The following is a 12791-nucleotide window of genomic DNA, read 5'->3' on the forward strand; positions in this document are numbered from 1 at the left end:
GTGGAATTCCAAAGTCAAATAGTCACTTGACATTAAGAGATTTACCATAACTATTCGTAAATTAAACAGTCACAGCAAAAGGCACAAAAAGCCACTTCATTTATGGTGTGCTGGCTGATAAAACAAGCAGCAGATAAACAAGGTAGTAAGAATGGTCACAACTTGGCCTGAGCTGTCTTCTGAGAGTCACCATACTACCTGGTAGCTCTGCTGTCCAAGGACAAAAGGTCCAGGCCACCAACCTCTGCTGTCACTTTCCAGAGAAAAGTAGTGGATGTAGTTTTCCCGTTGCCGGTTTTCCCCCCATTATGAGCAATAAGTTAGCAGATAGGTTGCCATAAAATAAATGAGTGTATTACATTACCTGGCCAGAAATGATACCCTTCTTCCCAACTCATTGCTCTGCCTTCAAAGATTTACAAATCCCTGTTTTTTTCTCCTGAGACATTATGCATAATTCACTGTAACACATACAAGTAGTACAAAGTCCAAAAGTCTCATGTTTATGGAATAAACACATGAAAATTAAACATATACATTGTGAAGGAAAATCATAGTTTCATTTATTTTCACAAGAGACAGGTCATGAGTATATGACGTAAGAGCTTAGAGTTATCACCAAACTGTGCTAAGGATATTGAAAGAGGTTACGCAGGGAGAAATCTGTGCAAATTCATCTTCTTTGTATCAGATGGTAGGAAAAAATATTTCTTTAAATAGTCCTATTTATATTTAGGAAAATAGATTTGATAAACTGAACAAGTAGACATTTGCCCTTCTTTATGATCAAATAACAATAACAAAGAATAAACTGAGATTTGAGAAAACCCAAATAAAAGCCAACACCGCTATTAAGAGTTTTCTTTTAATATGCCATGAGATATCTTGATTGTATATTTTCCAAAGTACTTTTCCAGCCACATCTCCCAACCATTCCAAAAGAATGCATCAGTCTTTCAATGCAGTAAAAGATGCTGCCTTATAGTTCTATTCACCTCTGTTTTGAAAGCAATATAATACTAATGACTTAAATGGTAACACATTCTTATCTAGTAAAGGAAAAACATTTACAAACATCAGAAACCCAGTTTTGAATCATCTCCAGAAATTTTGAATTGAATTATCATTCTGAGGTTTTTTTTTTTTTTTTTTTTTTTGTATTTTTGAAGGCAGCAGTCTAACTTGCTGATAAACACATTTCTGCTGAGGACAGAGGAAGAAAGGGAGAAGGGGAGACACTGCATTTCTCCATTGGCCCCAAAAGTGCTGACTTCACAACGGGATACATCAAAAGCAAACATGCAATGGTTGTTTTAAATCTTTTACTGCAATGTAACAATGAAGTAAACAGTAATTAGACACCTACTAATTATTCCCCCAAACAAAAAATGTAAACAAGAAAATAACTGCCTATACTTGAACAGCTTTTCAAATCATGTTAGAAGGGTCTCACATTCAATGATCAAGAAATTTTAAAAGAGCAGTAATAATTTTCAATTTAATAAAAAGTTCCCTTTCTCCCCTCCCACACCCTAAGTATTTAACGTGAAAGAATGGGCTTCCTTACACATCAATTGTACACTTTTGTGAAGCAGCAACAATGACCACGGGTGATTTGGTATTTCTGCTTACAGTTACTCCAAAGTTCCTCTCAGTTTCAAAAAGCCATTATCCAGTGTTGCCATGAAACAGACTGTAAATTCTAGGTAGCGAAGATTTGTTCAGAAACCAATGTTAGGTCAAAGAAACGTAAAGCAGGGCACTGCACTAAATTTCTGGATCTAGTACACTAAGAGGAGTGAAACCTAGGAAAAGTCACCTACTGTTTTATAGAAGAAATAAAGACCTGCAAAGCTGATTTTTGGTTGTATATTTTACACACTGTGTGGATTTGTGGCATCTGCTAATTGAAGCAGACATGCACTGTAATTTATCCCTGCCCTGTATCCTAGATCCCACCCACCCCACCCAAACAATCTACTATCATATACCAAGTACTGCGGATATGAACCCAAGTCGTCCCAGACAATCCAGTGAACAAGGTTAGTGTAATGCACTGGTGTGAAGTGTGAGATACAAAAAAGTCCTTTTCAATCTTCATCAAAGTTCTGCTGTAGAAGAAAATTGGCAGCCAGATTCTCATTCTTCTCACAAGCAAAATACGCTTGTATCACAAGTCCTTCAGGAAATCCTAATGCCTTTAACTGCAAGAAAAGAAGGAAAATATAACTCCACCACACCAATCACGGCGCTTTTAATTCTCACACACGACTCCAGCAGAGCAATACTGACAGACCATGACTGCAAACTGTGCAACATGAGAAAAACTCTTGAGAACTGTATATGCATTTAGCCCTGTCTAAACTGAAATTCACTGTCCAATCCAACGGGCCAAATGGAGCCTTTAACTATCACTCAAAGAAGTCTTAGTTCCTAGAGAAGCTGGAAGACTAACGTGTGCTGTGCAAAGACTCTTTAGCAGTAACTAGTAAACTAGTAGCTAACTGTCCTGGTTTAAAAATAAATGACTGAGGGGAAGAAGCGCACGACGTGCGCGCGCCCTCTCCCTCGGCCACCGCTGCTGCCTCCTTCTGCCGCTCCTGGTGTTGCTTGTGTGCTCGTTCTGTGCGGACCTGGTACCTCTTTTTGTGAAGCAGCAGCTAAGAAGACTCGGGCGCTCGCTATGGCCGATGAAAAGCCCAAGGAAGGAGTCAAGACTGAGAACAACGATCATATTAATTTGAAGGTGGCGGGGCAGGATGGTTCTGTGGTGCAGTTTAAGATTAAGAGGCATACACCACTTAGTAAACTAATGAAAGCCTATTGTGAACGACAAGGGTTTGTCAATGAGGCAGATCAGATTCCGATTTGATGGACAGCCAATCAATGAAACAGACACACCTGCACAGTTGGAAATGGAGGATGAAGATACAATTGACGTGTTCCAGCAGCAGACAGGAGGTGTCTACTAAAAAGGGAACCTGCAACAACCCTACTCCAGAACTCTGTTCTTACAGACCAAGAATACATTCTCAATTAGAAAACTGCAATTTGGTTCCACCACATCCTGACTACTGCAGTATAGTTTTCTCTATTCTTTCACTTACCCCTTCCCCATTCCTTTATTGTACATAAAGTATCTGGTGTATGTGCACAAGCATATTGCTTTTTTTTTTTTTACTAAATGGCCAACAATATGTTTTGATTGACATCAAATGGAGATGGGATGGGGAATTACTGGTTCTGTGAAAATAATCCCCTTTCTCCATTAGTGGCATGCTCATCAGCTCTTATCTTTATATTCCAGTAAGTTATTTTGCTCTCACTGTTTTAACAGAAAAGACAACAACATGAAAATCCTTGCATACCTTGTTTGATTGGAGAATTTTAATGTTTTTCATTTATCATTGTAAAACCAAGGACAATTTTATAACTTTTTTGTACGTAGCTGTTACATGTAGGGCAATCTGTCTTTAAGTAGGAGTAAATTACTCTTTTAAAAAAAAGGAATCTTAGGTAGTTTTCCCTTTAAGTCAAGTGTCTTGTTGTTTAAATAAACTTCTTGTTTAAAAAAAAAATAAATAAATGACTGAGCCGGCGTGGTACTGCACGCCAGTAATTCAGGCACTCCGGAGGCTGAGGCAGGAGGATATTTGGGAGTTCGAGACCAGGGTGGGCTACAAAGTGAGCTCAAGGCCAGCCTGCACTGCATAGTGAGACCCTGTCTCAAAAAAACAGAAAGAAAAAAAGACCATACAGAAATTTGTAACTCAAAAGATTTTTAGTTCCTAAAGGTAAAGATGAGGATGAAAGCACTGCAGACTGTTAAGAGCACAAAATGATCCGTAAATGTTTTCTTCCCTACAGTAACTCTTGGTGGTCAAACAGATCAAGTACTACTTTCAGTCTCTCTGCCTTATTCAGCACTTCATATTAGATACAGCCGACCAATTATTAGTGCAATTACAGGCTCTATTTTCTTTTTTGGTCTTTTGGAGACAGCGTTTCACTATGTCATTCAGGCTGCTCTCAAGCTCACTTTGTAGCCCAGGCTGGCCAGGAACTCCAATGATCCTCCTGCCTCAGCCTCCGGAGTGCTGCGATTACAGGCGCGTGCCACCATGCCCGGCTTGAAGTATAATTTCAAATGTAAGAACTGAATACTTTGTAAGAAGGGCACTTTTACTGTGGTCCTGTGGCTTTGCAAAGGGCAAGGTGGCAGAGCAGGGCTGAGGTACTGTCCTGACTGCAATCTTGAGGGCAGGGCTCTATTTATCTCTGTGCAACAGAACTGTCTCTAGGAACCCACTAGCCCCACTAGCCCATGTGAACACTGAGTGTGTGAAATGTTGCTAGAGGAACTAATAAGGAAATACATTTTTAGTTTTACTTAAACTCACCCTTTCTATAGCTTCTTTTTCCTGAGGTGTTACTTGGATGTAGTTCATGTGCCCACTTCCAGCTTCTGCAATTCCTCCGCTGCCACCTCCGCCACCTCCGCCTTGACCACCAGCCTCTTGAACTGGTTCATTTAACATCTGAATAAAATGCTCCTGGTGTTGGCTAATTTGCTGTGGTAATGTGAAGGACAGAGGAGAACAACACACTGACATCAAGCATCTTAAGGAAAACAGTAACTTTAAATAAAAGGCAGCAACTGTACCTGTACTATTTTAGAGCGATTTCTTGCATATGATTAAAGAAACTCAGTATTTTGAGTGAGATAAACAGTAAAGTGAATTCAAATTCTTTCATGAACATCCGTCCCCCCTCATAAAAATCAATGTTTACAAACTACTATGGCACGGCTGGGGACATAACTCAGTGCATAGCACGTGCCTGTCAAGCACAAGGTCCTGAGTTCGATTCCTGGTACCAAAACCAAAACCAAACTACTTTGGGACTGCAAGCTGAGACATTTTTTTTTTTGTTTTTTGAGACAGGGTCTTGCTATGTAGCCCAGGCTGGCCTTGAACTCAGGATGATCCTCTTGCCTCAGCCTTCCACATGGTGCGATTATAGGCATGTATCACCATGCCCATCATTTTATTCTTGATATATACATATATTTAGTAATAAGTAGCACAATCGTGTACAAAACTCAAATACTTCCTGATCTCGGCATTAAATACGCCTGCAGCTATTATTTCTGGGGGCGGGGGCAGGAGGGACTGGCTTGGGGGGGGAGCGGGGAAGAGAGCTGGAGGGGGCGTGGAAACAGGTATTATGTAGTTCAGGTTCGTCTTGAACTTGTGGTGATCCTCCGGCCTCAGCCTCTTGAGTGCCTGGTCTCACTATGCAGTTCAGGCTAGTCCTGAGCTCACTTTGTAGTCCAGGCTGGCCTCAAACTCACAATGATCCTCCTGCCTCAGCCTCCCAAGTGCTGGGATTACAGGCGTGCGCCACCACGCCTGGCTATATATTTAATAGGCAGCATCTCACTGGTAATAAACTTGTGAAAAGTGATTTACAAAGTTAAGCAGTATCTCTGTTAAAACAGCTTCTCAGATTTTCAAGTATGTTAATATGCACCCAGGGAATCTGCAAAAAGGAAATATAAAACGACTCCTAAACTATTATTTGACCAATTTAATATCTATACCCCAACTCTTTAATATTCTACTCTGTGTAGCTTCAATTATGGGCTGGCCATTCTCAAAGAGTGGGTGAGGAAGGAAAGGGATGTTCATGAAATTTTTCAAAATGTGATACACTACATTCTAACCCACTTTCAAAGTTAACATGAAATTATCACCTGCAGTAACTGAGGATTCTCTCGACCTATCTGTTGTAGCAATGCTGGAAGCAGGGAAGGATTCTGTTGGATAATTTGTCTCATCTGTTGAAACTGAGGCTGATTCCGTAAAAACTCAAGGGGATGTCCTGAAATACACATCAACATTTTTAAATGAAAGCAGTGCATGTAACAAAGAGCTGGCTAAATTATACAATTAGAGAGCAAATCCACTGAAAATAATGAATTGAGCTCTCAGACACAATAAAGCAAATTAAATAATGACAAAATCTCCAAACTGTACTAATATACAGATCTTTTGGTCTGATTTAGATCAATTCTTACCAGTGTACATCGATTTCACAGAAGGGTGGGTTTCACTGTGGCACTTTCATATGTACATAAATACTTGGATCAGCTCATCCCTTATACTGCCTCCGCCTGTTCCTCTTGCCTAGTAAGTTTCCCTTCTATATTTATTTTTCTGTATCATATATATTAAACATATGATACATGTCTTTTGGAGTAAACATACAAATCTTATACTAAAAATCATTCCTATTAATGAAAGTGTAGAACAGAACAGACTGCAGAGCACTATAAGAACAATCTTTCCTACAACTGCCCTGAGTACTACTGACCCAAATCACCAAGAACTTGGGCTCTTCATGTATTCTATTAAAATAAAAAGTACTAAAAGTGGTTTCAGTTGCTCACAAGTTCCTATGAAAGATATATCCCAATACTAAAACAAGTTACTTTACTTTTTTTTGTTTGTTTGTTTTTGTTTTTCCTCCGGTACCGGGAACCGAACTCACGACCTTGCGCTTGCCAGGCAGGCGCTTTTTGCCGCTGAGCTAAATCCCCAGCCCCACAAGTTACTTTACAAAACAATTATGCAGCACGTAAGGATGGAATACAATCTGAGGAATATGTGATTAGGAGATTCTGTCACTGCGTGAACATCACACACTGCACTTAGACGAACTACAATGGTCACGACATAAGGCAGGCACATGATCTTATGGGGTCACTGTTGGTGAAAATACTGCTATGTGCACCCAACTATACAACCAAAAACAGCCAAAGAACACATTCTGAACTTGAATTCCTGGGAAAGAAATGATAATCGGTAATCCAAAGTCAGAGAAAGATACTTCCCACTTAAGAGATCAGGTGGAGTTTTAATACAAACTTAACTATACTGGAAAAAAGACTTTGGTTATTATCATTAAATTCCAAACGTGTGATCATAAAACTTGATATAAATTGCAAGACAATCTAGTATTAATACACCTAACTCTATTTAGTCTAAATCCCTTTACTATAATAAGGAGTAACAATTGTGATGTTTTTAGGGTGCTGCTGTTTGGTATAACTAAAGCTTGTAAAAATATGATTATGTTTTTGAGCATAATGGGTAAGGACAATTCTTTTTTTTCTTTTGAACACAGGTTCTTACTACATATATAGTTCAGGCTGGCCCTGAACTCCCTATGTACCCCAAGCTGGCCTCAAATTCACCATAATCCTCCTACCTCAGCCTCCCAACTGCTGGGATCACACATATGTGCAACCATACCTGGTCAATTATTTTCTTTTTTTTTTGCTTTTTTTCCGGTACCGGGAATCGAACTTATGACCTTGCGCTTGCTAGGCTGGTGCTGTGCCGCTGAGCTAAATCCCCAGCCCCAATTCATTTCTTCCCTCCCCCCATCTATTTCTTAATAGAGTATTTTAAAAAATTTTATGAAGCCAGGCATGGTGACTTACACCTGTAATCCCAGCACTTAGGAGGCTAAGGCAGTAGGATCGTTTTGAGTTCAAGACCAGAGCGGGCTACAAAGTGAGCACAAGGCCAGCCTGACCTGCACAGCGAAGCCGTGTTTCAAAAAGACAACAAACAAAAACCAAAGTGGTTACTCAGAATACAAGACAGTTAAACAGTGATTCTTACAAAAACAGCTAATAGCACAAAACTTTCTTTTCAATCAACTAAGGAACTAGTAGTGTAATGAAACAAATTAGCATGTATATTAAAATATTTCCTAAACAATGAAATAGGAAATTTGTGGCATTCTTTGAATGTGTATCTTCTATTCTGCTCATGTTTGTGTACATAAGTATATGTATTTATTTATATCTGAGTTTCTTGTATAACAGAAACCATGAGGTATCTAAGCTTGTGTGTCTGATTTACTTCACTTAACATCATGCTTTCAAATTGCATCCACTTAACCTATGAATGCTTCAGGTTTATCTTTATGGCAGAGTAGAGCTCCATTATGTCTACTTTTTTTTTTTTTTAGTACCAGGAATCAAACTCAGGACTGTGCATCCGGAGTGCCATGCAAGTGCTTGTACCACTGGGCTATATCCCCGGCCCTCTATTATGTCGAAGTACCACATTTTCCTTATCCATTTGTCTGCTGATGGACATTTATGTTGTTTCAAAGACCTACCTATTATATGTTATGCTGCTATAAACATGGGTACGCATGTATCATTGTAATGTGACTTTAATTCTCTTGGAAAGGCAAGAGCTGGGTCAAATGCAATTTGTTTTGTTCTGAAACAGGGTCTCACTATGCAGTGCAGGCTGGCCTTGAACTCACTTATGTAGCCCAGGTTGGCCTCGAACTTGTTGTGATCCTCCTGTCTCAGCCTCCTGAGTGCTGGAATTACAGGTGTGTATCACACCTGGCTGGAATTTTTAGTTTTTTGTTGTTGTTTTTTGAGACAGAATCTCACTATATAGTTCAGGCTGGCCTTGAACTTATTATGTAGCCCAGGCTGGCCTCAAACTCATGGTGATCCTCCTGCCTCAGCCTCCTGAGTGTTGGGATTACAGGCATGCACCACCACACCCGGCGAGTGATTTTCATAGTGGCTGTATTAGTTCACAGGTGTGTGTCAGTATGTCTGGCCTATTTTTTGAGGAAATCTCCAGTGACTATTTTTTTTTTTTTTTTGTCTTTTTGAGATAGGGTCTTGCTATGCAGCTCAGGCTGGCCTTGAGCTCACTTTGTAGCCCAGGCTGGTCTCGAACTTGCAACAATCTCCTGCCTCAGCTTCCTGAGTGTTGGGATTACAGGCATGCACCACCACGCCCAGCGAGCGATTTTCATAGTGGTTGTATTAGTTCACATTCCCAACAATGTAAAAGAGTTCCTTTTCCCCACGTCCTCACCAGCATCTATTACTGGATTTTTTGGTGACAGCCATTCTTTTAAGATGGTATCTCAATACAGCTTTAACATGGCTTGAACTACTAGTGACACAGGCATGACTCCTCCATGCATGTACCAGACAGTCACGTGTCAGTGAGACATACAATTATAATGTTGTTGTGAATGTGTCAATTTGCAAAGTAGTGATAATTCTTAAATGTTATGTTCTTAATTATTTGGAAAGACAATCTTTCCAGTTAAAATAACCACAACACATAGGTGTTTATTCTTATATAATGAGTTTAAATAAATGAAAATGAGACTCAGAGACCAAGTGCTGAATGAGATAACACCCCAAATCTTAACTAGAGCAGGGGCCTGCTCTTTTCACTACCACCAGGACCCCAAAAACTAACGGCAACTCATCCTCTGGGAGACTGCAAGAAGTACTTACGGGTTTTTGTCAACCCGTAAGCTGGCTGCCATAATGCAAGGTAGGAAACACCACGAAGAACAACCTCTTCAAAACTTTACAGTTTAAATCACTTAAGAATGAAGGAGAACAACTCCCGGGCCCCACAAAGGCTCCAGGCTTTTCTGCAGAGTCAGACCCACGGCAGTGGAAGTCTGAGGACTGATGAACAAGAAGACTGGAGTTTAAGCTTTGATTTGCTCTCTGGACACAAGACTTCAAATCCCTCAGGTTTAATCCCTCGGTTGTATAATAACCACTAAGATCTTTCTGGCTCTGAAACTACATGTTTAACACAGCCAAACAGTCTGAATGGCTTCAGAATGTTAACATTTAACACAAAGTGAAACACCTTTTTCATACAATAAACTGAACAGAATACGTTCTCAGGCAAAGCTGCAGCACTGATGCTCAACATAAAGAAGGCACCTTTTACATTCACTTGGTAGAATTTCGCCGAGCCCTTCTGTACTGAACCCAGAACTTCTGTTATCTGCATGTTCCTGCACATCCAAAAGATTCTACTTTACCTCCAGAACTTGTTGTTGTCGTCGCTGCTGTTGTTGTCACCGCAGCTGCTGCCACCGCGGAGGACTGAGGTACCCCAGTACTAGCTGCTTGAGGAGGGTCAACCACAGCCTGACTTTCTCTATCTCCGGGGATTCCCTACAACACAATTTCCAAGTTTTAAGACATATCATTATGCAAAATTAACTAGACAGTATACACAGTAAAAGATATATACTCTATTTAATATTCCTGTCTGATTTCCCTAAGTGTAGAACAGATGTCTACTTCGACCAAAAATAAAGGATTTTAGCCAGGTGTAGTGCACATGACTGTAATCTCAGCACTCCAGGAGGGTGAGACAGGATTGCCAAGAGTTCGAGGCCAGCCTGGACTACACAGTGAGGCCTTGTCTCAAAAAAAAGTAAGCGATTTTAAAATGCATGTACTCTGAAATGGTCTGTATGTGCTGTAGTACTCCAATGCTCTAGTGTAACTTTCAACAGAAATTTCCATGGTGATGGAAATTTTCTCTAGCTGTGTGTGCTGTACAGTAAGATACCTACTAGCCACCCCACTCAACGAAGTTAAATGTTAATATATCTCTCATTAAAACTAAACCTAACCAAGGTTTTGAGTTACATGTTGATTTTTGAACTTCTTAGAAACATTCATAGCTATTGCTCTGTGATACAAAGGGCTACATTTGTTACCCTAGTCTTACGACCAGCAAAAACAAAGATGAAATTTCTGAAATGACTCCGTAAAAAAGTGAACAGATCAGATTACTCTAATGGCCAAGCAGGAAGATCTTTACTGATCATGGTTCTTTCTTTTTCGTCTTTTTTGAGACAGGGTCTCGTTATGCAGCTCAGGCTGGCCTTGAACTCACTTTGTAACCCAAGCTGGTCTCTAAGTAGCAACGATCCTCCTGCCTCAGCCTCCCGAGTGCTGGGATTACAGGCATGTGCCACCACGCCCGGCCTGATCATGGTTCTGAGAAAGTGTGATCCAGAAGGTGTCACTTAACAACTAAAATGAAATTTTCAAATTCACAAAATAAACTTCAAATAACTTTTAGGTGATTTTGATATGTTTAATGCACATATCTTCTAAAGTTACTATAGCCTGAAACCACACTAAGACTTTCAGGACCTCCAATTTTGATGCATGTGATTTACAGTTTGTAGCTGCAACTATTAAAAAGTCTTAGGGCTGGGGATGTAGCTCAGAGGTAGAGTGCTTACCGAGTATGCACAAGGCCCTGTGTTCAATCCCCAGTATCACACATATACACACACAAAAAGTCTTTATCAAATTCTGATGTACTGAAAGGAAAAGGGAATATTACAACTGAATAAAGTATGGCAAATTCTTCTGTTTTCTAATAAACTACAAGCCAGATTCTTTTTTTTTTTTTTTTTGGTCTTTTTGAGACAGAGTCTCGCTCTGCAGTTCAGGTTGGCCTTGAGCTCACTTTGTAGCCCAGGTTGGCCTTGAACTCAATGATCCTCCTATCCTCCTGTCTCAGCCTCCCAAGTGCTGGGATTACAGGTGTGTGCCACCACGGCTGGCATCAAACTCACAAACATAAGGAATGAAGGGTGACGGCTACCTGCATTAGAAGCCACTGCAGGCATGGGAAACAAGTGTTTAAGAGAGGTCACCAATTCAAGTCCTTAAATGAGAAGTCATTAAGTGCTAACAAGTTATACACAGATGTAAAGGCCAGGGCTTCCATCAAGTTCTCCAATAGGCATGTTAAGCTGAAGTCAGTCAACACTGCTACAAATCTACCTCTAATCGCACACATAGTATACAGCCTTTTATTAGGTATAAATGACTAAATACTTCTTTCCACCCATTCACTTGTATGTGAACTAGTAACAGTTTAAACAGCAAATATAAAAAAATACAATTTAAACTGTTTTCTGAATTCATCTCTCATCTGTTTACGTAATTACATTTGATGCTACGTAACAGTTTAAAATTAAACTTAGGAAAAAGTGATTCTTCTAGTCCTTAAAATTTCACACTAGCTGGGTGTGGTGGGTGGCACAGACCGTAAGCCTTGGGGAGGCAGAAGCAGGACTGCTGTGAGTTCACAGCAGCCTACGCTACATAGTGAGCTCAGGCCAACCTGGACTACATAGTGAGACCTTGTCTCAAAAAACAAACAAAACAAAACAAACATTAAAAAATCCAGTAACAAACAGAATTCTAATTAGGTGTAAGTTAAAGCTGTTCTATGAAAGGAGATGTAATCTCTTTTATAAATTCTGGGGCTGGGAAAAGCCCCCTAAAGTAAGTAACAACTACCAACCCACGGATTTCTTAATTCCAAAAAGATACATAAACCAGCTGCAAGAATTTAAAGACAATACCCAAGAGGGTAATGGAAAAGTGAATTCAAAAAGATAAACGTATCTGGCAAGAAAAGGTTTTGTGAACCTCATGTGCCAATGCACAGGCAAATAACTGGTAGAGCCAAACAAAGCACAGTGATTTGGCTATGACTGAGGGTCTCCTGAAGCTATCTGGCTAATGAAAAGGTGCTTTAACAGAAATGCAACCAAGAAATAAAGGAATGAGTTACACTATGGAGCATACAATATTTTCCAAAGAGTCAGGATCATGGCCATCTAAGATTATCCTTTGAGCAATTCAGACTTAGATTAATATTCCAAGAACACCAAAGACAATTATAGGACAAAATTTTAAGACTAAAAAGGGTTAATCCAGCATTATTCCAATATTGTGGTACTTTGTTTTTTTTGTTTTTTGGTTTTTCTCCAGTACCGGGAACCGAACTCATGACCTTGCGCTTGCCAGGCAGGTGCTTTGCCACTGAGCTAAATCCCCAGCCCCTTATTGTGGTACTTTGGGTTGTAAGCATATCTGCAAGACT

At 40.0% G+C, this 12791-nt stretch overlaps 2 protein-coding genes across 2 annotated transcripts in view; one reads left to right on the top strand and one right to left on the bottom strand.

Moving 5' to 3' along the window:
- Positions 1-534: 534 nt before the first annotated feature.
- Positions 535-12791, bottom strand: part of Rad23b (RAD23 homolog B, nucleotide excision repair protein) — a gene marked incomplete in the record, with an annotated part of 44767 nt that continues 32510 nt past the window's right edge. Inside the window, 4 exon segments of the mRNA XM_005382764.2 lie at positions 535-2204; positions 4401-4571; positions 5756-5883; positions 9907-10042. Coding sequence (XP_005382821.2) covers positions 2091-2204; positions 4401-4571; positions 5756-5883; positions 9907-10042 — 549 coding nt within the window.
- Positions 2652-3578, top strand: LOC102024232 (small ubiquitin-related modifier 2-like). The gene is given in 2 exon segments (XM_013513265.1): positions 2652-2836; positions 2838-3578. Coding segments are annotated over 2 exon segments (288 nt in total). The 5' UTR covers positions 2652-2683; the 3' UTR covers positions 2973-3578.

The sequence above is a fragment of the Chinchilla lanigera genome, unplaced genomic scaffold (assembly GCF_000276665.1).
Source record: "Chinchilla lanigera isolate Chin_1 unplaced genomic scaffold, ChiLan1.0 scaffold00018, whole genome shotgun sequence".
Classification (NCBI taxonomy): domain Eukaryota; kingdom Metazoa; phylum Chordata; class Mammalia; order Rodentia; family Chinchillidae; genus Chinchilla; species Chinchilla lanigera.